Source organism: Callithrix jacchus, chromosome 12 (genome assembly GCF_049354715.1).
Source record: "Callithrix jacchus isolate 240 chromosome 12, calJac240_pri, whole genome shotgun sequence".
NCBI classification, from domain to species: domain Eukaryota; kingdom Metazoa; phylum Chordata; class Mammalia; order Primates; family Cebidae; genus Callithrix; species Callithrix jacchus.
In genome coordinates, this window is record NC_133513.1 from 107,710,086 (window position 1) to 107,734,762 (window position 24,677).

At 41.5% G+C, this 24,677-nt stretch overlaps 1 protein-coding gene across 14 annotated transcripts in view; it reads right to left on the reverse strand.

Moving 5' to 3' along the window:
* Positions 1-7,093, reverse strand: part of ABLIM1 (actin binding LIM protein 1) — a 338,782-nt gene extending 331,689 nt beyond the window's left edge. For all 14 annotated transcript variants that reach the window (XM_035269167.3, XM_078346554.1, XM_078346555.1 and 11 more), the window contains exon 1: positions 6,891-7,093. In XM_035269167.3, the coding sequence (XP_035125058.3) occupies positions 6,891-6,903 (13 nt within the window). In that variant the 5' untranslated portion in view covers positions 6,904-7,093. The remainder of the gene's footprint in view (positions 1-6,890) is intronic.
* Between the last annotated feature and the right edge of the window lie 17,584 nt (positions 7,094-24,677).

Here is a 24,677-nt window from a genome sequence, read left to right on the forward strand (position 1 = left end):
TTTAAATGCAAAAAAGAACTTCCAGGAAATGTAGTGTTTTGCTGTTTTGATATTAAATACTAAAACTAATAATGGCAAATTTGGCTTTTAAAGATATTTTCTCCTTTCCTTGATTTAATAAACTGCTTGGGAGTCCTGAAACTGAAAGAGAGGAGAAACGTAGTTGATACATGCCAGAAAAATGGCCCCCATATCATACCAAATAATAACTCTTAGTGTACTGATCTTTACAACATCACCATGAAAGAAACTGATAAAGCTAGAGTGATGCTTGGGACAAGAGGTCCAGAGTGATGGGCAGAAGTAAGAGAGAAGAAAAATGAAATGGAGGAGAAGTCTCCCATCTATCAACTAGCAAATACATTTTAAGCCCTGCTGTAGGCATCAAAGCTCAGGAAATCAGAAAAAAAAAAGAGCATGGTTCTGATTCCTATAATCCCTCTGCCCACATTCTAACCTTGTCCCCAACCCCATGAACAAGCCATGTCCAGCAGAGGGTTTTGCTGCTACTCTAGGAAGCAGATGGCAGCCCCCATCACCTCTCCGCCCCAGCTTGCTACTGCCCAGGACTCTCAGCTCAGTCTGCAACCAAATTCCTCATGCCAAAGTTAGGACATTTCAAGTTTGTCATGTGCAACCATCTTTCTCATTCCTGCAGCCTCAGCCATGTGAAAGACAAGAGGCCTCCTCTCTCTTCTCATCCCTTTTCTCAACCCTGTTTCTCCCCTCTCGCTGCAAATCTCTCACCACTGACAACCTTCCACTGTGCTCTGGAACTGCAAGCCCTTGTCAGTGAAAATCCCTACACCCTCAGCCTTTCCCCAAAGTGGCCTCTTCACCTCCCAACTCCACTGAGATCTGCTTCTCCTCTCCCTGAAAAACATGTCATCAGGCAGCAACACAGTTCCTAGGTTCAGTGCTCACTATGCTACTTCTTTTCATGCCCTTTTCCTTGGAAAGGCCTTCCCTCCATTCTATTCTTTTTCACCTGGCTAAGTCCAACTCATTCTCCAAGAAAACAACTCTACTTTCTTTAAGAAGCCTCACCTGATATGGCTGTTGCGCCTACAGCTAACTAAATGCCACTCTCCAGTATTAGCATAATTCTCTCTCTATCCCACATGCTCTTGCTCTCTTAGCACTCAGGATATCCTTTTATAAATATGTGTGTATTTGTCTTCCCCATAAGATTGTGAGCTTCTTGAGGGTGTATATTGGGCCCTATTAACTAATTACTGGCACGTAACAAGTATTCGATAAATGTTCATCAAATAAATGAATAAAAATCTATGTCCCTGACTCCAATAAATGAAATGAATGATGCAGACAAAGTGGACATTTTTCCTTTACTGGGTTTTTCTCTCAATCTATTAAAGTTGCTCTTACTTACTACCAAACAACATAAAGAGATAGCCAAAGAAAAGCCAACTACCTTCCCTCCTCACCCTTACCTTTGAGGTAGCCACTGCTAAATGCTTGCTGGGTACTGTTCCATGATTTTTCTTCTCTGCTCATGGAACACACACATATGCATACAGAGGGATTTTTCTCAATTTACAAAACTGGGATCCTATATGACATAGATTTTATTCTAAAACACACTCTTTTCACTTAACAATGTATCACAGCCATCCCTCCAGACCAATGCATATGGGTCTCACTCACTCTTTCTAATAACTGTGCAATAGTCCACAATCTGGCCACTCATTCCCCCAGTGGATGAACAGTCAGGTTGTTTCCAGTTTTGTGGAAGTTCTGCAAATAAAGTTAGCAAAACTGGTCTAACATTTCTACAGCCAGTGCAATGGAATCTATTCACATACACCTGAGCCTTTTTCCTCATGATTCGAGCTTCTGAAAAACCAGCAGTTTCATTGAGTGATTGCTTCTTTGTAAAGTGCTTGTTTTCTGTATGTGTCTTGCATGGTATATGTATTTACTACTTATTGAATTGGACCAAAAGCTAACCAGATAGAAACTGCATGGAAGGATTTATGGGATGCACTGTTTGCCATTAATTCTGAGGATTTGATAGGAAAGGAGTTAAAATAGGAGAGGTTCATTTTTAAGTTTATATACTTCCAGCCTGTTTCAATTTAAATATATTGTACTAATTTATAATTTAATATTTTAATATATTATATAGGTATGTTAACACAGTTTTGTTGTATTAATACATTGATAATGATTTCTTTTTTAGACAGGTGCCCAGGCTGGAGTGCAGCGGTGTGATTTTGGCTCACTGCAACATCCACATCCCAGGTTCAAGCAATTCATCTGCCTCAGCCTCCAAGTAGCTGGGACTATAAATGTGCAATGCCATGCCCGCCTAATTTTTGAATTTTTTTTTTTTCAGTAGAGACAGGGTTTCACCATGTTGGCTAGGCTGGTCTTGAATTCTTGACCTCAAGTGATCTGCCCACCTTGGCCTCCCAAAGTCATGGGATTAGAGTCATGAGTCACCATGCCCAGCCTGATAGTGGATTTTAATATATTACTTTTACAACTTAAAGGTAGCTTTTTTGAAACTTGCAGGATGATCCAGACCCTGCATTAGAAGAAATAAGCTGTAATTCAATGGCTCCCAATTCTGCCTGTACATGAGAATAAACTGGGGCTTATTAAAAATGCAGATGCCCAGGCCTAACCTGAATATTTTGATTTAGTAGATCTGAATCAGAGTCATGGTATTAGTACCTTTGATAAATATTCCAGATGAGTCTTACGATTCTGCAATAATGGGACTCCACTGTAATCGAATGATCCTTAGAATCACTTTTCACATATGTTGGAACTCTACCTTTAGTGTTTGGGAACCATTAGATCTGGAATGAGGCCTGGGAACCTATATTTTTAAAAGCCAGGACAATTATCCCCAGGTGTGGAAACTCTATTGTAAGTCTTATAATTTTCTCTAGCTGGTAACTCAAAAATCAAAATATGATGGATCCATTTTGGTCTCTATTGGAAAACACAACACCAAGTTACAAGTCTTTGATGAGAGTCTCCTAATATACCACAAGATGGGAATGTCTTAGCTTGCTCTATCATAAAATTAAAGAATGCTTTTAATTGTTAGTTTGAATAGTGAACTGAATTTTAATATTTTTCTCTTAAATTTTTAAAAATAAAATTGCTTTGCTTATGAGATTCAACTGTTTTTTTGTTGTTTGTTTTTTTTTTTTTGAGACAGTCTCAGTCTGTCGCCCAAATTGGGGCGCAGAAGCGCAATCTCAGCAATTCATGTGACTCAGCCTCCCAAGTAGCTGGGATTACAGGTGTGCACCACCACACCCAGCTAATTTTTGTGTTTTTAGTAGAGATGGGGTTTCACCATATTGGCCAGGCTGGTCTTGAACTCCTGCCCTCAAGTGATCCACCTGCCTTAGCCTCCCAAAGTGTTGAGATTACAGGTGTTAGCTACTGCACCCGGCCAATTGATTTCATTGTTGTCCTCCCCTCCCCTCCCCTCCCCTCCCCTCCCCTCCCCTCCCCTCTCCTCTCTTCTCTCTCTCCTCTCTATCTTTCTTTCTTTCTTACCAACCAGGAACATTTAATTAAAAAAATATAAGCAAGTTATTCAGGACCTAATCTGCTAAGCAGAGTTATCTCCTAGAGGATGAAGCCCTACTGGCTGGCTCGGACATTTGATTCAGACTGAAAACACAGTAACTCCTCTGGCCCTTGCTGAGAAATGTCCTGCCCAGACCACAGGCAGCACTCCAGTGCAGCTGACCTCCCACAAGGCCTCAAACACATGATTCCACTAAAGGCTTAAACAGGGAAACCTCACAAGTAGGCAGAGAGCACATCTGAGATACAAGGACACAGAAGTCAAGCAAATGGAACTGAGGTGGGCAGCCCCAGCCCCTGTCTCCTTTCGGTACCCCCTTGAAGGAGGCTGTTTTCAACTTTTTCTTTCTTTTTTTTTTTTTTTGAGATGAATCTCACTCTGTCTGGCACAATCTCCGCTCACTGCAACCTCCACCTCGCAGGCTCAAGTGATTCTCCTGCCTCAGCTTCTTGAGTAGCTGGGACTACAGGCACATGCCACCAAGCCTGGCTAATTTTTGTATTTTTAGTAGAGACAGGGTTTCACCATATTGGCCAGGCTGGTCTCAAACTCCTGAACTCATGATCCACCTGCCTTAGCCTCCCAAATGCTAGGATTATAGGCATGAGCCACTGTGCCTTGCTGTTTTCAACTTAAAAGTAATAATAATTATATCCCTATCATAACCTAAAGCCGAGATATTAGAAATAAGCAGAGATCATTTTAAAAATCAAGAGCATTTATCTTTCCAAGGGTCTAAAGAACTTCCTATTGATAAATTGGGTATCTGAGTAGACACATTAAGTTTCTGGTCCTATAAGCTTATCTCCACTTCAGGAGTACAGACAAGAGGAGATAACTGAATTGGAACACCATGGTGAAGCCCACAATTTTGAAATCTTTTATAAAAATTAATGACAAAATATATACTTTTCTAGACAAACTCAATTCAGTAACTACTAAGTATTCTATTAATCTTTTAGAATTTTTTTTCAAATTCACATAAATAAAAGTACTGCATAAAAACATAGGTAAAATCCTCAGTCTTTCATAAAATCTAGGAAGTTCTGGTTCTCCACACTGAAATAGGAAGAAAAAAACTAGGAATATCAAATTAACAACATCTAGTATCAGTGGCCCTTTGTCATTACCAAATGCCCACCAAGATGTTTCTAAATGTATTGGGAATTCCAGGTTACATACCAAGGCTATTTTCTTTAAATGCCATGCCTAGGGCATTCTCTCTCTCTCTTCTTAGCAAATCAATGATGGAGTACATCCTTACAATATCGAAGGACTAATAACAGAAGTAGTAAAACAAAGTGGATGTGATCAGAATCAGACAGACTTGGGTAAAAGTCAGGATGTGCCACTTACCAACTGTTTAGCTCAGGCAAATTATATAATCTCTCAAAAACCTCAATTCCTTCATTTGTAAAATGGAGAGGTAATAATAGTACCTACTTGATTGAGTTATTGTGAAGATTAAATAATGTAATACATGCAAAGTACCTGACACATAATAAACATATAATCACTGATATTTATTATTATAGGTGTTTTCTCTCTACAAGAGACTTAGACTTTAAACTGTTAAATGCAAGATTACCAACATGAAGTTTGAAGGAGAAATAAGACGACTGCGTGAAATGTCTATAGCTGACCCCAACCATCCTGCTTTAAACTAGGTTAAAGAAGAAATGTTTGAGAACTCAGCCCCATTCCAGGGCTTAGAGCCCCTCCGAATCTCTGGGACCATCTTCATTTCACATCCTCAGATAAACCCCAGAGTCACCAGAACAGAAGGAGCCAAAGACTAAGTGAAATTGGTGTGACTGCCTAACAAACTTGACGCTTCCTCGGGCATACCAAGATTCCCAATAGTTACTTGGTCTCTACAGTGTGCAAGGTTCCGCACTAAGAGGGTGGTGTAAAGTTGAATCAGTAGTGGACTCTGACCTCAGAGACATTTACAACTTCTACGACATATTCTCCATTGTTCCTTGTGGTACTTAGGATAGCGGTCAGCACCCAAAGCCTCAGTCTTAGAACACAGTTCAGAGATTGTTCCCATTTCATCCAAATATACACCAAGTCCTTTATGGTGTTCTCCATTCCATGCTCTTTTTTCTTTCTCTAATATACGTCAATAATGAGGCATGATTAGACAGGTAGTATCTCAGAGCCCCATGTCACTTCTGCAGCCTGGTATCTACAGTATAAATTCTGTCATTCCACCAAGCCCGTTTCACCCCATCGCTAGGTACAGATCCAACCAATCATATTGCCAGAGCAATCATCAACAAAGATCAGCTTGCTTGAAAAGGAATTAAAACATTCTGGATAGAGATTACTCTCGTCATTATATGCCCCGGGATGAACTCTGAAAAGCAGCCCTTAATTATCCAACACACGTTATCAAGTTCCTAAACTCCTTCCAAAAAGCAGGTTTAAAGCTTCGGAGTTACAAAAAATAAATAAATAACTCTGCAACGCCTCTTACAGGTTGCCTTCAGGGTATCAAAAGGGGTGGCACTTACTGCTTTGCAAATACGCTTTCTAAAAATATTCAATATTTTCCTTAAATGCTTATGGCAAAGCAACTAATTCAATTCATTTTCATTGCTCACAAGCTGCACAATGACTTGATCTCTTTAATATTTCACTCATAGTAGCAGCACTGAGCTATGACTAACCCACTCTCCCCAGCATCATCGCTGGCTCCAGATGGCAAAAAATACATTCCCTTTATTCTTGCCTGAAAAGCAATTCTGATTTTTTTTTTTTTCTTCCACCCATTTCACCTGCAGTAATTGTTTTACTCTAGAAAGAAAATGGGTGGGGAGTGGAAGGGGAGATTCATGCAGAGGGTAGTACAGGTAGGTGAATTTACTATTTTTTTTTAATGGGGTGTAAGCACTGCAGCTTTAAATAGTGCTGCATCAAGCCCTGGATTCCTTCCATAGCCGAGCTGCAAAATGGTAACTAGAAAGGAGGAAAAAATGCCTCTTCCTCCCTCCCGGCCAGCCCTTCCACAGCTCCCGTCAGGGCAGCTAGCGCGAGCCCATCCCCCACGCCTCCCAGCCCAGGCGCGCGGCGGGCACAGGTGAGCCGGGCGCCAACCTCGGCCCTCGGGCTCGCCCACATCCGGGGATCAAGGTCAAGGGCGAGGGCTTCCTTCCCCCGCCCCCGGCCCCCCGGCAGCCCCGAGCCCGGGATCTGCTGCCAAAGTTTCAGGCCGGGCTGCGGCCGGCGCGGCTGTCGCAGCTCCCCCGCCCTCCCGCACCTGCTCGGCCCGTCCGGGTCGGAGGACAGCGCCCACCTGGTCCCCACTCACCTCTAGCGGACATGGTTGGTGCAGGCAGCGGGAGCTGCCGCTGGAAGGCGGAGGACAGCCCCGCGGGGCGCGGGAGAAAGGCAGCCCCGCAGCGCCTGCCCGGCCCCGGCGCCCTCCGGCTCGCGGTGAGTGGACGCCGCTCGCAGGACACCTGGCAGCCCTCTCCGCGCAGCGAGGCCGACGGGCGGGGACGCAGCGGCCGCGGGGACCCGCCGGGCGCGGCAACGCTGACACCCGCGGCCACGCTGGGCGGGGCGCGCCTCCCCCGCCCCGAGCCGCCGGGGCCCACCCCGGTCCAGCAACCGCTCTGCCGCGGCGCCGGGAGGGGCTCTGTCCCCGAGCACCGAGGGTCTGCGTCCTCCCTCTCCCGGCCCGGCTTCTTAGTAAGAGGAAAAATAACGTGGGTGCTCCGAGTGGCTCTCAGCTCTCTGCTTTGGTCCCAGAGAAAGAAAGCAAGAAAGGGCCGTTCGTTCCTTCCCCTAAGTGATGCCCTTGACAGGAGAGCGAAGACCACGGTCGCCTGAGAGGGCTCAGCCCGCATCCACACGCGGGGCCCGACCCACGAGCCCCTCTGAGCCGGCGGGGCTCTCAGAAAGCCTGTGGGTGGGGTAGCATGGGGCGGGACTTTCTTCCAGCGACCCTCGAGTCAACGCTGGGCGTCAGGGTCCCCCCACCCAGCACCCGGTCTTGAACCAGCAGACATTCAAGGGAGGTCTGTGCATGCACTTCATTTACTGCATCAACTCTCAAAAGTCGGAGCTGGACCGGGCCAGTGGCCACTCTAAACATCCACTTTTTCTATTTGTCAGGATAAAAAGGAGAAAATACAAGAAAAATCTCTTAGTGCCCTGGAGGTTTATCAACTAGCGCTTAACGCTAATAAGCAACATAATAAAAAGCCACCAGATCCAGAAATTCTAAACTAAAAAGGAGGGATTCCACTCTCACGCCCTGTCCTCTCTTCCTCTGTGCACTCTCAGAACAGATATTCTATGGCCGAGCATGGTGGCTCACTCGTGTAATCCTAGCATTTTGGGAGGCCGAGGCAGGTGGATCACTTGAGGTCAGGAGTTCGAGACCAGCCTGGGCAACATGATGAAACACTGTCTCTACTTAAAAAAAAAAAAAAAAATCGCCTGGCAGTGTAGCAGGTGATTATAATCCCGGCTATTTGGGAGGTTGAGGTATGAGAATCGCTTGAGGTAGATGATGCAGTGAGCCGAAATCACCCCACTGCACTCCATCCTCTGTGACAGAGCAAGATTCCATCTCAAAAGAGAGAGAGAGAGAGAAACGGACATTCTAGTTATTTTCTATGTTGGCATTGCCCAAATCCATCCTGATGTGATGGGAATTGTATAATAGTTCTGATGATTCAGAAATATTAAAAAATAGGTGAACATATTATTTCAGGAAAAATAAATGATGGAGGATAATTGAGCATCATTGAGGAAAACTCTACCAAATGATCATGTGGGAAAGGAACTACTAGAAAAAGGATTTGTAATGAGAATAGAAATTCTCAGATTCAAATGCCAACTACAAAAATCAGTTCATTGTTTATCCATCTTGACGACATCCTTTTCACTGTCTTTCAGGCAGAAAACTTGCCAGTGAATCACAATTCCGTTGCTTCCGTCTCAAAACAACTCTTCTCTCCACTATCCTCAGTCTACTCTTTTCTCACTTAAAGCATGATCACAGGAATAGCCTGGTTGCCCCACCTACATCCATCCTCCAGCCTCCACTGCCTCCCTACCATCCACCCCCCAGGTTTATTTTGCTATTGCCTTGAGAATACTTTTTCTATTTATAACATGACATAGTTCATGATCTACTATGAGGTTATACTCCAAAACTTCTAGTGGGTCCTCACTGATCTCCAGACACAGACTCAACATTTCAAAGTGTCTTTATCCAAGCAATTAATTGACCCAGCAACATTGTATTGAACACATACTATGCACCAGTCTCTAGGGTAGACACTAGGGTTACAATGGTGAACAAGATAGACATAATCTACACCCACACAGAGCTTAAAATTCACTGAAATTTTAAGGTCTTTCTTAATCTCTCCTACCTGGCCAGTGCCATCTCTAGCTACTCCCTACACAAACATTTTACTGTAAACCGACTTCTTTTCCCTCTGTTTCCCAACAAATCAATGTGTTTCCTGTATCCCTGCCTTTGCTTATTCTCATTTTTCTTTCCCGATGCCCTCCTCCCCACACAAATCAACTCATATAACATCTTACAAAAGGTTCACCTTCTGTTTTAACCCACATGGATCTTGTTCAATCAACTTGTGTGGCATGTACTTTCAGAATCACCTGTATTTACTTAATACATTGCTTTGTGTTGTTGCTTAATGGTTTCATTGTAAGTCTTTTCTAGCTCCCCAAATCTCTCTGAAATCAGGGACTGGGGCAGTTTTGTTGAATTGAATTTGTTCTGGAAATATACAGAGCATATGTTCTATCAGACATGATACTATTAAGATAGAGAAGTCCCAGAATTGCATGTCTTCTTTTTAATTTTTATTTATTTATTTATGTCTTTGAGACAGTCTTGTTCTATCACCCAGGTTGGAGTACAGTGGCGCGATCTCAGCTCACTGCAACCTCCGACTCCGGGTTCAAGCGATTCTCGTGCCTCAGCCTCCTGAGTACCTGGGATCACAGGCATGTGCCACCACACTGGCTAATTTTTGTGTTTTTAGTAGAGATGGGGTTTCACCATGTTGGCCAGGCTGGTCTCAAACTCCTGGCCTCAAGCAATCTGCCTGCCTCAGCCTCCCACAGGATTATAGGCATGAGCCACTGCCCTCTGCCTATTTTTATTCTTCTAATTAATATCTAGTCCTTTTCTCTAACTGCCACAATAGTTCTGGTTCTTACAACCTCATAGCAGAATTACAGATAGAGTGGCAAAAGCCCAATAATGAACAGATTTTACTCTTGTCCTTAAGATGCTTGTAATAGACTATATCAATGATTATAAAATTCACTCCTAGATATGTCTCAAATAAGGCACCTTGCACAATACTGTTAGGCACACAGCAAGTACTCAGTACCTGCCTGGCTGGCAGGTTGCAAAATGTTAAGTTTGTTATCAAAGGTCATCTTTAGCTAAAAAGAGATTTCTCTATGTATTTAGCTTTAGTCTTCTTAGGGTTAAGTCTCAGTTCAGATTTTAAAATATATGTGATTTTTCTTATATTTTGGAGTTATAATACATTGAAATGACTTTTTAGGGCCAATCACATCATCTCAGAATCTCTTTCTATAATCTCAGAAATCTGAAACCAATTCTTGCAATCATACAGCAATCAAGTTTCTGTTAATGGCTCGAATCTCCTAACAAATGTCTCATCTGAAATAACTGAGAATACTTTAGAAATCACTGTAAAAGCCAACTGTAAAGTACAAGGAATTTTAGGAGACATAGTAAATGCCACTTTTTAAAGTCAGGAAATAAAGTACAGTCTATTGGTTGAAACCAGAGATAAAAATTCATATAGACCAAAGGGATGAAATACATTTCAGTCTGTGTTTGGAAAAAGAAGATGTTATTCTTTGACTCTTGCCAAAAACACTCTTTTAAATTCTAACGGAAGGAAAAGTAGTGTACACTATTAACATTTTTTTCTTTATTGATTTTTTAAATGATTGAATATTGAGTCTTACTCCCACAGCTTTTCAGCTGCCAACTCATCATCACTTCTCATTCTGAACGTAAACTTCTCATGAGTAGCATGAGAATAATTCTGCTTTCTGCATAACTTCAAGCTTAAAGGCACACTGATCTACTCAATAGTTTTTTTTTTTAATCGAATACCTTTATAATACCTACTCTGTAGTAGGCAATGAGGAAGTCTTGGCAAACACATTAGATAAGCAATATATAAGGTGGAGAAGCTAAGCCTGAGACTCTTCATTTAGCCAGGCCACTAACGGGGGATAAAATGACCCCAGATTAGTCATATCCCTGGCTCCCAAGAGAAGCAAACTAAAATTCTTTTTTAGTAAAAGCATCCAACAGTGGCTCATGCCTGTAATCCCAGCACTTTGGGAGGCCAAGATGGGAGAATCATTTGAGCCTAGGAGTCTGACACCAGCCTGGACAACATGGCAAGACCCTATTTCTAAAAAAAAAAAATTTTTTTTAATTGGCCAGGTGTGGTGGCTTGTGCCTGTAGTTCCAGATATTTGGGAGTCTGAGGTGGGAGGATCACTTGAGCCCAGGAGATTGAGGCTGTAGTGAGCCATGATTCCATCACTGCACTCCAGCCTGGGTGACAGAGTAAGACCCTGTCTCAAAAAAAAAAAACACAAAAAACTTCATCAGTGTAGACCCCCAGGATTCGATAAAGATCAGGCAAAAATGAAGTCATAATGAAAGTTGAATAAATACACAGGAAAATAAGCCACACTGAGTGAGAGTCAGCAGAAACAACAAATAGATACTAAGTAGTTTGGGTATTATAATTCCCAGATAATACATATAAAACGAGATAAAATATATATAAAGTCACAAATAAGTAACAAAAGATACACATCATAAAACTAAACCAGCACTGAGACTACCAAAAATGACCAAGTAAATTTCAAAAAGAACCAAATAGAGGCTGGGCATGGTGGCTCATGTCTGTAATTCCAGCACTTCGGGGGGCCAAGGTGGGCAAATAACAAGGTCAGAAGTTTGAGATCAGCTTGGCTGACATGGTGAGATCCTGTCTCTACTAAAAATACAGAAAACTTAGCTGGGCGTAGTGGCAGGCACCTATAATCCCAGCTACTCAGGAGGCTAAAGCAAGAGAATTGCTTGAACCCAGGAGGTGGAGGTTGCAGTGAGCTGAGACCATGCCACCCCACTCCAGCCCAAATACAAATAAATAACTATCAACTATTGAAATTTTAAAACTCAATGGATAGATAGAATTAGTGAATTGGGTAGTAGATATTAAAAAGCCACTAGAAATACAGCTCTAAAATACTGGGAGATGAATAATCAAAATAGAGGTTAAGACATATTGACAATAGGATGAGAAGATCTAATGTTTAAATAATAGGAGTCTCAGGAAAGATTTTTAAAATGGAAAAAAGACTACATTTGAAGAAAAAACAATTAAGAATATTACAAAATACATATATCAATAGATAAAGGAAATACCATATATGTCAAGTAGGATGAATAAAAAGAAATCTAGACCTAGACACACTGTATTGAAACTGAACAACACTAAAAACAAAAATAAGATCTCAAAAGCAGTCAAAGAGAAATGACATAACCTAGTAACAAAACAGATTGACAACAGACTCAAGGGAAACGATGAAAGCCATGAGACAACAGGATTCTGATAGCCCATAATTGTTCATTAAAAATTTTATGAACAGGCCGGTGTGGTGGCTCATGCCTGTAATTCTAGCACTTTGGGAGGCCAAGACAGGTGGATCACTTGAGGTCAGGAGTTCAATACCAGCCTGGCCAACATGGTGAAACCCTGTCTCTACTAAAAATACAAAAATTAGCAGAGCATGGTGGTGCATGCCTGTAATCCCAGCTATTCAGGAGGCTGAGGCAGGAGAATCATTTGAACTTGGGAGGCAGAAGTTGTGTTGAGCCGAGATCATGCCATTGCACTCCAGTCTGGGCAACCAGAGCGAAACTCTGTCTCAAAAAAAAAAAAGGTATGAGATAGAAGCAAGAATGAGGAAAAAGGAAATTTGTTTACATAGAAATAATCCAACTAAATATGAAGACATTTGAAATGAAGAACTAGGATAAAATTTGGTTCTTTGGAAAGAATTAACAAAATGAATGGCCTTTAGAAACTAAGAAAAAAAAAGAAAGAACAAATCAAGAGTATTAGACACACTTAACTACAGTTAGAGCAAAGATTTAAATGAGCTTATAGACTAGAATTCTGCTTTTGGCCATGATGAAGTAAGAAGTAGACTTGTCTTCCCAAATCAAAAGACTAAGAACTGAAAAAAAAAATACATGAAACAACTATTTTTAGTTATTGGGCAACAGACAGCCCAGAACAGTGATTCTTGAGAAAAGGGAAGCAAATAAATTGAGTCCTGTGAATGCCCTGGCTTCTGACTAGAGGAAACTCCCAGGCCACCGGTGAAGGGAGGAGAAACCCAAACAGAGCTCAGTGGTCTCACTGAGTTTATGAGACAACAATCATGGTCCCAAGAGGCCTTGGTGGATGGAAGGTGTGGGTTAAGTGCCTAGAGGAAACTATGTGGAGAAAGAGCTACAGGAATCTACAGAAAAGTGTTCTTGAGACCTTACTGATTATTAAGCTGCACATGTACAGGGTGAAGTTCCACAAGGATAGGTAAAATGAACAAATATTTGAAAAGTACCCATTTGTAGGGCTCCTACAACTGAGAAAAAAGTTGGGCTGTAAAACGAGGGACAAAGGCCAGGAGTGGTGGCTCAAGCCTGTAATCCCAGCACTTTGGGAGGCTGAGGCGGGTGGATCACAAGGTCAAGAGATTGAGACCATCCTGGTCAACATGGTGAAACCCCGTCTGTACTAAAAATACAAAAAATTAGCTGGGCATGGTGGCGCGTGCCTGTAATCCTAGCTACTCAGGAGGTTGAGGCAGGAGAATTGGCTGAACCCAGGAGGCGGAGCTTGCGGTGAGCTGAGATGGCGCCATTGTACTCCAGCCTGGGTAAAAAGAGTGAAACTCCATCTCAAAAAAAAAAAAAAAAGAAAAAAGAAAAAAAAAAACGAGGGACAAAGTTAAACAGGGTAATAAGTAATCTAGTCCAAAGTCAGGCCAGAATGTAAAACTTGGAAGGGCCTCTAATCTAGACATGAGGGCTAGTGGCAGCATTTGGTAGAGCAGAGCAGAGATGTTAAATATTTTAGACACAGGCTCCATCATAAAGGAAATCAGTACAAGGGAACCAAGGTGGAGACAACAATGGACTCTAGTCCCCCAGCAGGATCCAGGGGATAAAAAGTACTAGCTGTCCAAAGGTACCCACGCCAGGAACTAGTGTTCCTAAAACAAAGCAAGAAACACAGGTGTATCAGTCCGTTCTCACACTGCTGCAAAGATACTACCTGAGGCTGGGCAATTTATAAAAGAAAGAGGTTTAATTGACTCACAGTTCAGATGGCTGGGGATGCCTCAGGAAACTTACAATCATGGAGGAAGGCGAAGAGGAAGTAAGGACCCTCTTCACATGGTGGCAGGAGGGAAAAGTACAAGCAGGGGAAATGCCAGACACTTATAAAACCATCAGATCTCGTGAGAACTCACTCCCTATCACAAGAATAGCATGAGGGAAACTGCCCCCATGATCCAATCATCTCCCTCCCTCAAAATGTGGGGATTACACGTCCCTCCCTCCACATGTGGGGATTTACAATTCTCAATGAGATTTGGGTGGAGACACAAAGCCAAACCATATCAATAGGGCATTTGAGTAGTTTAAGAATTAGATATGTGGAAGTTCAATGGAATATTTGAGAGATCGGGAAAGGCAACTGGTTTATCCTAATCATCAAGGATTATTCATCTGTTGCTGGATGGTGTCTCTTTAGTTCCAAGAGAGAGGTGAGGCATATTTGAAAAAATGACTGGATGATCATTCTGAATACCATAGATACACCAGGAAGAGCACATTAGCCACAGTAAGTTCTCACTGTTCTGCAGATTAACCTAGGGAATTACAAGCCTTCTCAGTGATTGAGAAGGCTTGTAAAACGTAGAGCAGAGCAGATGTTAAATATTTTAGACATAGGCTCCATCATAAAGGAAATCAGTACAAGGGAACCAAGGTGGAGACAACAATGGACTCTAGTCCCCCAGCAGGAGCCAGGGGATAAAAAGTACTAGCTGAGAAGGCCACGTTTTACAAGCCTTCTCAGTCACTGCTTAGCTACGTTAAATCATAGTGAAAGAAAACTACAACCTAGTGATGGCACTGATGTTTATATTATTGAACTGCTTTATTTAAATTCTTTTTTGTTATTCTTTTACTTTTATTTTTTTAAGATGGACTTTTGCTCTTTTTGTCCGGGCTGGAGTGCAATGGTGAGATCTCAGCTCACCACAACCTCCACCTATGGCGTTCAAGCCATTCTCCTGTCTCAGCCTTCAAAGAGCTGGGATTACAGGCATGCGGCCACCACACCTGGCTAATTTGGTATTTTTAGTAGAGATGGTTTTTTTCCATATTGGTCAGGCTGGTCTTGAACTCCAGACCTCAGGTGATCCTCCCACCTCGGCCTCCCAAAGTGATGAGATTACAGGAGTGAGCCACCATGTCCAGTCATGCTTCATTTAAATTCTTAAGTGACATACATGATATATCGTTCGTGACTGAACTCCCAATCTAACACTTGTAAGGCATAAAACATTTCTCTAACCACTGGGACGTCAACATTATTTTACCAAAAAAATCAGAAAAGAAGCTTCTAATACAAATTATGTTCTTAATATACAGGCAGAGAGCTGTTGCTCATAGTCTGTGGAATACCAAACTCCTAATGGGGTTACATTAATGTTTGATTGCAGATTAAAGCCAGTGGATAAAAGTGAAGGTCACTTTAAAGGAGGATAAAGCTACAGTGTTTGTAACCTAGCATAGGTGATTTCAACACTATAGAACTGTGAAGCCTGAAATTCTACAATAGAGAGGGGTATGAAGAAGACATCACAGGATACCAAAGAGTGTTGCAGAGAACCCACAAATAGTCATGAGCACGAGATGGTGAACAACAAATCCATTTTTGGTGTAGGTAAAATCACCAGTGACACCTTTTTCTTTCTTTTGTTCAGCAGTTTGAAGATGTGTCATTCCATTTATTTTTTCAAAGTTTCTGTTTAAAGGACTGCAATTGGTGTTGAAGATAAAGTATATTTTTTTCCTCTGTTAAAAAATGTATTTTGGGGCCGGATGTGGTGGCTCACACCTATAATCCCAGCAATTTGGGAAGACAAGGCAGGCAAATCAAAAGGTCAGGGGTTTGAGACCAGCCTGGCCAACATGGTGAAACCCCATCTCTACTAAAAATACAAAAATTAGCTGGGTGTGGTGGTGCATGCCTGTAGTCCCAGCTACTCGGGAGGCTGAGGCAGGACAATCACTTGAACCCAGGAGGCGAAGTATGCAGTGAGCCTAGACTCTGCCATTGCACTCTAGCCTGGATGACAGAGCAAGACTCCATCTCAAAGAAAAAATAATGTATTTTTGTAATAGGATGAGAGTCAGGGTCTCCCTGTGTCACCCAGGCTAGAATGCAGTGGTGTGATCATAGCTCACTGCAACCTCAAACATCTGAGCTCCAGCCTAAGCCTCCCAAGTAGCTTGGACTACAAGAATGCCAGGTATGGGATGCCCAGCTAAATTTTTCTTTTCCTGTAGAGACAGGGTCCAACTATATTGCCCAGACTGATTTTGAACTACTGACTTCAATGATCCTCCCACCTTGGCCTCTCAAAGTGCTGGGATTATAGGTTGAGCCATCACACCCAGCCTAAAATGTTTTTAATCTTTGGTTTTCATCAGTTTGGCTATGATATACCTATGTATCAATTTCTTTTATTCTACTTAGGTTTCACTTACCTTTTAAATATTTTAAATATTCCTTCTGCTCCCTTCTCTATCCCCACCCCCTCCAATTATAAATATGTTAGATTGCTTGTCTATGCCCACATGTCTCCTTTGTGCCATTCTTTTTCTTCCATGATTTTTTCTATGCTTCAATTTGGATCATTTTTATTGACCTGTCTTCAAATAGATTAACTCTTTCTTTGCTGTGCTGGCCTGTAAAACTCATCCAAAGTGTTCTTAATTTCATATAGTGTCTTTTCATTTCTAGAATGTGCTTTTGATTCTTTCTAGTAGATTCTACCTCTGTTGAATTTCTCTATCTTTTCATGTCTTCCCATGTTTTTTCTATTTTGTTTAACTTATTAATCATAGTTATTCCTAGAGTCCTTGTCAGTTAACTCAAGTATATAAACTATCTGTGGCTTTGCTTGTATTGTCTGCTTTTTCTCTTGGTTATTGGCCATATTTTCCTGCTCCTTCACAAATTTTATAATTTTAATTGCATTCCAAATATTGTATATAAAGAATTCAGAGGTTTCAGATTATGTCATCCTCCATGAAATAGGCAGATCACTTCAACTCAAATAGGGATCTCTTTTTGTCACTGTCCCTCAAGTGTGGCCCTCTAGGCTTTTGGTTAGAGCCTGCTGTATTACTGGCTCTTCGGCTGTTCAGAGTCAGTTCTGCTCTTCAGAGGTTTTGAGTTGAGCTTTTTGCCCTCTGATCCCAGGCAGTTTCAATATTTAACAGATGTCTTGAGGGTAACTGGCCGTGTATTTGTGGCAGGATGCCTCCTCCTAGTGGGACGTTGTCTCCTAAGTACCATGAAATTGGGATATTTCATTCTGCCTCTCTGGCCAAGTCTCCCAGCCTCCTGTATCACTGAAGCATCAGCATATGCTCCTATGTGTTCAGTTCTAACTAGTTTACACTATATTAAGCCAGCCCGATGCAAACACCGAGTCCCGCCTCCTAGCCCAGCATGATTCTTAGCCTTCACTCAGAACTAACAAATATCTCCTGGGAGGAAAATGGCCAGAGATAGTCAGCTCCCTTAGGAAGTACTCCCCTCTCTCTGAAATGTTAGTTCATATAGGATTCATTGTTTCCATAACTCTCTCACTAAGGTCTCTCATTAAATCTTTTGCACTATAATTTTGGTAACTTATCTTTCTTTTCCTTAGGTGTTGCAGCAAGAGCACTGGTCTGCCATGACCTGCTGCATTCTACCTGGAAGTACAAGTCAAAAGTCAGCCTGTCATACTTTTTCGAAAGATGACTTGTCAAAATGAGACTTCATTCATAAAATCAGTCTGGCTGGACACAGTGGCTCATGCCTGTAATCCTAGCACCTTGGGAGGCTGAGGTAGGTGGATAGCTTGAGCCCAGAAGTTTGAGACCAGCCCGGGCAACATGGCAAAACCCCACCTCTACAAAAAATACAAAAATTACCCAGATGTAGTGTCACACACCTGTGGTCCCAGGTACTAGGGAGACTGAGATAGGAGGATCACCTGAGCCCAGAAGATTGACTGCCCTGAGCCAGGATTGGGCCACTGCACTTCAGTTTGGAGGAGAGAGTGAAACTCTGTCTCAAAACAAACAAACAAAACCTCTCAATCTGTCCAAATAGGCAGATTGTCTTCCATAATCTTCCACCATGGTCTTCCTTTGTGAAGTTTCTACTACTACTCTGATGCTACACGATTAAGGAATATCGTTGTCACTGTCTTTCTAAATTTGTTGTTCAATACTTCCTTTCCCCCTCATTCATCATCCAGACATACATTTTAATAATATCAAACTCCTTGTAGTTCCCCTAAATAAATCATGTTGTTTCCCTCACCTGAAGTGCCCATTCCTTTTTTAATTTTCATCACTAACTCCTCTCATCTTTCCAGAGAGTTCTACCAGGAGTGTTCTTGTCCCTCCTATTATTTTTTTCTCCAGCTCCACTCACTGTTCGGTGTCACCCCATCTTGTGGACTACACTGTGTTAAAAAGATTAGTTTACTGATTTGATTCTTCCCTCCGCTACACCCCCTGTCACATAAAATGGGCCCCTAAAAGCAGAAATGTTGCCTCACTGGTCTCTAGCACCCAGTGGAGTATTTGGTGTGAACGTCAGTGGAACTGTACTCTCTCCAGTGTGCATTTTGTTCCAGGAAGACTAGCTAATAGCAGGACCATTAGAAGCCTCATCTTCAGGCTATTTGACATTGATTTTTTTAAAACACATTTCCTGAGGTCTCACTCGTGCCAGAATATGAAAAAAATAATCATTCTTCTCTGACTAAAGTGGAATCACCAGTGATTTATTCTTTCCTTAATCAGTAATATTAGCTAACATTTATGTAGCCATCGTGAGGTCCCAACCACTTTAAACATATCATCTTATTTCATATCTATAACCACCTTCAGAGATAGACACTGTTGTTACCCTCCAGTTTACAGAGGGTAATCTAAAGCGCAGGGAGGTTAAGTAAGTGGCAAGCTAGAATCTGGATACAGGTTGTCTGGTTCCAGGGACTGGGCAGGTAGTCACTAGGCTATGCGGCATGACTTCTTGCTTTTCTTGCCCTTTTTTCTTAAACGTTTAATTACATGAGTAGTATATCAATACATTTAAGTTGTCAAAAATTCTGAAACAAAGCAAAAGCTCACTACTATTTGATGGGGATCATTCTAGATCTTTTTCTTTATGTACATATATACATTATGTGTATGTACATATACACAAAGAAATATATTTTTTATGTAAATGGATTATGCTTTTTCTATAGATTTGTTTTCATTTAACAATTTATCTTAAAGGTCTTTTCACATTGATGCATATAGGTCTATTTTATTCTTTGGATGCTGCATACTATGGATATATTCCATAGCATGGGTGTAATATAATTTAGGGAACCATTTTCCTTTTGCCAGTCATTTATGTTGTTGCTGATTTCACTGTTACAAACCAGGCTGCACTAAATATCCTTAAGCGTGTCTCTTCACATTTGTGCAAATATATGCCTAGGAAAGATCCTTAGAAATAGTCATTAGGATGAAGTTTGTGTTGATTTTTTTTTAATGGTGACTCACATCCTGCCTTCCAGTGAGCCTGTGTCTTTTATTCTTTCATCATTCACATATTAAAAGGGTTGTGTACACTTGGTTGAATTTATGGCAGAGTAAAAAATAATAATAAAGTAAATAAAAGGGCTGTGGCTGGAGGTGTTCCAGGAAATCAACTCTATATAAGGAAAGCCAACGCCTTCTCTCTTCTGTACCTCATCTTTAGGAAAGAGCAATTTTGATGTGAGTTGCAGAATAAACAGGGTCCTAGAGAACATACAGTGGGATTCCCGAAAAAGAAGGTGGCAGGCAAGTGGAAAGTGAATCTGTGGGGAAAAAAAATCAAGTGAGTCTATCCAAAGACAAAATTACAACTCATTTAGGTAAATATCTTAATAGGCTTTTATCAGTGATTCTAGAATCGGGCAACAACTCAATCTGTAAATGAGCTGAACAGAGAAGGTTGGCTTTATAGGCAGAAAGGGCTGGGGAAGCAGACCCAGAGAACAAAAAGTGGATTGGTCATTTTGAAGTTGCTTTCCTTCTAAAGGTTAAAGCAGAAAGGACTTCCTTATCATGCCAGGTAAAACTGGTCTGTTTGGGGATTTGGTGCTCTCTCTCTCTATCTCTCTCTGATTCCTTGGAAGGTCAGATCAACAACTTAGCTTTGGTTTGGTGATGTGAAACTTCAGCAGGAGTGATTCCATTTTGCTTCAGTCTGTTGGGCCCAGTGTGAGAGCTCAATACAAACCAATGGCCTCATAGAAATTTTGCTTCACAGGTCAAAGCTTTCTTACTTCTCTTAAGCTGTTCTTTTTCTATATATTTTGACTGCATGGTAAAACAAGGCCTAGGAGTGAGCTCTTACCCCTGAATGACCACAGTGGACAGGGTGGGTCAAGGTTAAAGTTCAGGAAAATTTTGTTCTAGGTCCTTAAGGAAGACAAAGAGACTGGAAAGAGTGGGGCTACAGGTTTGGATGAAAGTAGAAAGCAATTGCCTGGAAGGTCCCTTGTGGATACATCCTCAAGGCTACAGAAAGGTTACTGCTCCTGAGAAACAACCAAGTATTTGAACAAATTTCTTGCCTTTAATGGTTTTAAAATTTGATGTACTAATGTTATTTAAATGTTATATTGCTTACGTGTACTCGTCTTAGAATTGTAAAGTGATGCTACTCCCTAAATCACCCCTACATAAAAAAACATAATGGGCTGGGCGCAGTGGCTCACGTCTGTAATCCCAGCATTTTGGGAGGCCTAGGCGGACAGATCACTTGAGCTCAGGACTTCAAGACCAGCCTGGGCAACATGGTGAAACCCCGTCTCTACCAAAAATACAAAAATTAGCTGGACATGGTGGTACGTGTCTGTGGTCCCAGCTACTTGGGAGGGTAATGCAGGAGGATTGCTTGATCCCAGGAGTGGAGGTTGCAGTGAGCCAAGATCACGCCGCTGTACTCCAGCCTGGGTGACAGAGTGAGACCCGGTCTCAAAAGAAAAAGAAAAAGAAAAAAACATATATATGTGTTTGTGTGTGTGTATGTATATAGGTGTGTGTTTATATGTCTGTATATATGTGTATATATGTGTGTGTGTGTGTGTGTGTGTATATATATATATAATGCACCAAACTTCTACTTGCCCTAGGTGCTTTAATAATTGAAAAGCTCTATTTTTAATATAATATTACAGTTGCAGAACTTTCTGATATCAAACTAAGTGACTAAATTTAGAAGCATATAACCAGAGCCTTGTTAGCATCACAGTCTGACCAATTAAATCACCAAAATCTAAACATGCTCTTTCTACATCTGTTTGATCAGGAAAAACAAGAGGCACTTGTGGTCTAATAGTTTTCTTAGTGCTCTTGTCTTTTATCCTATTTGGATCACCATAAATGTTTCAGTTTCTACCAGCAATATTCACTCCTTCCTTTACCAGTACATTCTTAATAAACCAAAGCACAAAAACTAGGGATGTCCTGCTTAATTCAGCTCACCCATCTGTGAAACTAGGAAGTGAGAATATCCTGAGCTTGAACACAGTCACCTTCAGGACACAAGTCTTTATTTAGGAACTATGGAATGTTATAAATAAAATTAAATTGAAAAATAGTAGCAAAAAAAAATTCTTTAACATACACCCTGCACCAGGCCTCATGCTAAGAACTTTTTAATACTTGTTCATTATTCATTCCTATTAGATAAATCCTTAGAAATACAGATTCATTTATTCAGTCAATCAGGAAATAAACAAGGGGCTAGAATAAAGAACAATGGAAAGGGTAAATTTACATTGATTTCGTAATAAAAGGAACAACACAAGGAACTACCCACAGGAGGAGCAAAGAAAAGATCATTTCAGACTCGGTATGTACATACAAAAGCTATATGTGGGGTGCAGGGGAAGCCTGGCATGTTCAGAGACTAGGAAGCCAAAGTCTTGAACAGATCATACATGAGCTTAAATAATCACACTTCAAAAGTTGGAGAGAGGTAAGCAGAGACCAGTTCAAAAACCTGAAAAAATTTTTTAAACTAAATGCAATGAAAGGTCATTTAAAGACTTTAAGAAGACAATATCTATTTAACAAACCTCATATCTGCACATGTATCCCAGAACTTAAAGCATAATAAAATTTAAAAAGCTTTAATGAATAAAAGAGCTATTTAAGAAACTTAAAAAGAAGACTTTTAAGCAGACAAATGGTGTGATCTCCATGTTATGATCACTTTTTACTGCTACATGGAGAATGGATTTGAGGGGAAGAAGAATCGAAGTTCAGAGATCAGTTTGGAGCTGTTACAGTAATTGAGCTGAAAGATGATGGTGGCCCAAAATATGATGGGAATAAAACTGAAGAAAAAAAATTAGAGGAACAAGCTATTTTGGAGGTAGAATTGACAGGATTTGCTGATGGATTAGACATGAAGTTGAGGAACAGGGATGAACCATGGATGATGCTTAGGTTTCTGGCTTCAGTGATCGAGTACATTGTGGTTGCGTTTGCTGAAATGGAGAATGTTGGGATGGGGAAGACCAGAAAGGGAAAGGTTTGGCCGGTTGTGGTGGTTCACACCTCACACATCACAACACTTTGGGAGGCTGACACAGGTGGATCACTTGATGTCAGATGTTCAAGACCAGCCTGGCCAACATGGTGAAATCCCGTCTCTACTAAGAACACAAAAATTAGCTGGGTGTGGTGGCAGGTGTCTGTAATCCCAGCTACTTGGGAGCTTAGGCATAAGAATCACTTGAACCCGGGAGGGAGAGGTTGCAGTGAGCTGAGATTGCACTCCAGCCAGGGTGACAGAGTGAGACTCTACCACACACACACACACACACACACACACACACACACACATACAAAGTGAAAGGTTTTATGGAACTAAGTTTTGTCAGTGAGTTTGAGAGGTCTGCTGTAAGACCCCCAGTACAAATTTAAATGAGTGGTTCCATGTTTGAGTTTGAATCTTAGAGAAGAGGTCTGGGCTGCAGATACAGATCCAAAATTGATCCACATAGTGGTAGTATTTGAATACATAGAAACTAGTGTGATCATTTATGGAGCTAGGGCATGAAAGGAAGAAGAATGCTAACATGTAATGGTGGGATAGGGGAGCTAAGATGGAAAGAAAACCGGGGGGGGCGGGTATTGAATAAACAGCAAAAATAGCATCCTATGAAGGAGAAAATGTTCCCCTATATCTCTTGGTGTCAGGTAAATGTTTAGCATGTGGCTATCAGGAAAAAAAAAGGCCCTGATTTATAGCATTTGCTGATTTTTGTGGTGTAAATACTGTCACTGTGGCTAATAATTTCAAGCCACCAACACTCCTTCACTGAACTTGGAAAGAAATGTCTGCAATTAGCTATCCAGTATCACTTCTGCAGCGTGCCAGGGCAACACAGCTGCTGAGAGGGAGCGTAAGATAAAGAAGGAAAATGTGCACTGAACTTGGCAACACTCAGGCCATTAGTGACCTTCATGAGAGTCATTTCTGGACAATAGGGACAGAAGATTATAGTAGGTAGAGGAGTGCAATGAGGGTAAGAAAGGACAATACACACTTTTCTAAAGAAATGGATGGGCCAGGCACGGTAGCTCATGCCTATAATCCCAGCACTTTGGGAGGCAGAGGTGGACTGATCACTTGAGGTCAGGAGTTTGAAACCAGCTGGGACAACATGGTGAAAGCCCGTCTCTACTAAAAATACAAAAAAGGGAGCCAGGTATGGTGGCAGGTGCCTGTAATCCCAGCTATTCAGGAGGCTGAGGCAGGAGAATTGGTTGAACTTGGGAGGCAGAGGTTGCAGAGAACTGAGATTGTGCCACTGTACTCCAGTGTGGGCAACAGCAGGAGAAAGGGAAGGAAAGGAAGAGAGAAAGAAGAAAGAAGGGAGGGAAGGAGGGGGGGAAAGAAAGGAAGGAAGGAAAGGAAGGAAGAAAGGAGATAAGGAAGGAAGGGAGGGAGAAAGAAAAGAAAGAAAGAAAGAGAGGAAGGAAGGAAGGAAGGGAAGGGAGGGAGGGTGGGAGGAAGAAAGGAAGGAAGGGAGGGAGGGAGGGAGAGAGGGAGGGAGGGAGGAAGGGATGGTAACTGGAGGGGAAGGTAAGTCAAAATTTAAAATAAACTCATTGAGTTAAGAGGCTTACTGCAAGGTGCCCTGAATAAGTGGAGAGGGTAGAATTTGAACCCAGATTTGTCTGATTCCAAAGCTTATGCCTTATGATGGGTTTCCTGAACCACAGAGAAGAAAGAATTTTGTAAGCTGCCTAAACATCGAATTGCAGATGATTTTTCTATTGACACTTTTCTGTGTTTTCTAATTGTTTCGTTGAGACTCATTTACTTTCATATTCATAAAAATCAATAGATTTTGTACTTGCAGAGTAAGTGCTGGAATACAGCTAAATGTTAGGAAGCCATTACTTAGCCAACTTCAGCAGAAATATTAACATAAACAGTGCCACCCCATACAAAGTTTTTTTTCAGATTAATATTTAAACTTCCATTCTATTTTACAGTTTATAAATCAACACACATTAAAATGTCTGTGAACTAAAATACCTAAAGGTGCCACCTTCGAAACTCATGTTCATAGATTCTAATTCTAAGGTGGCTTCTCAACATCA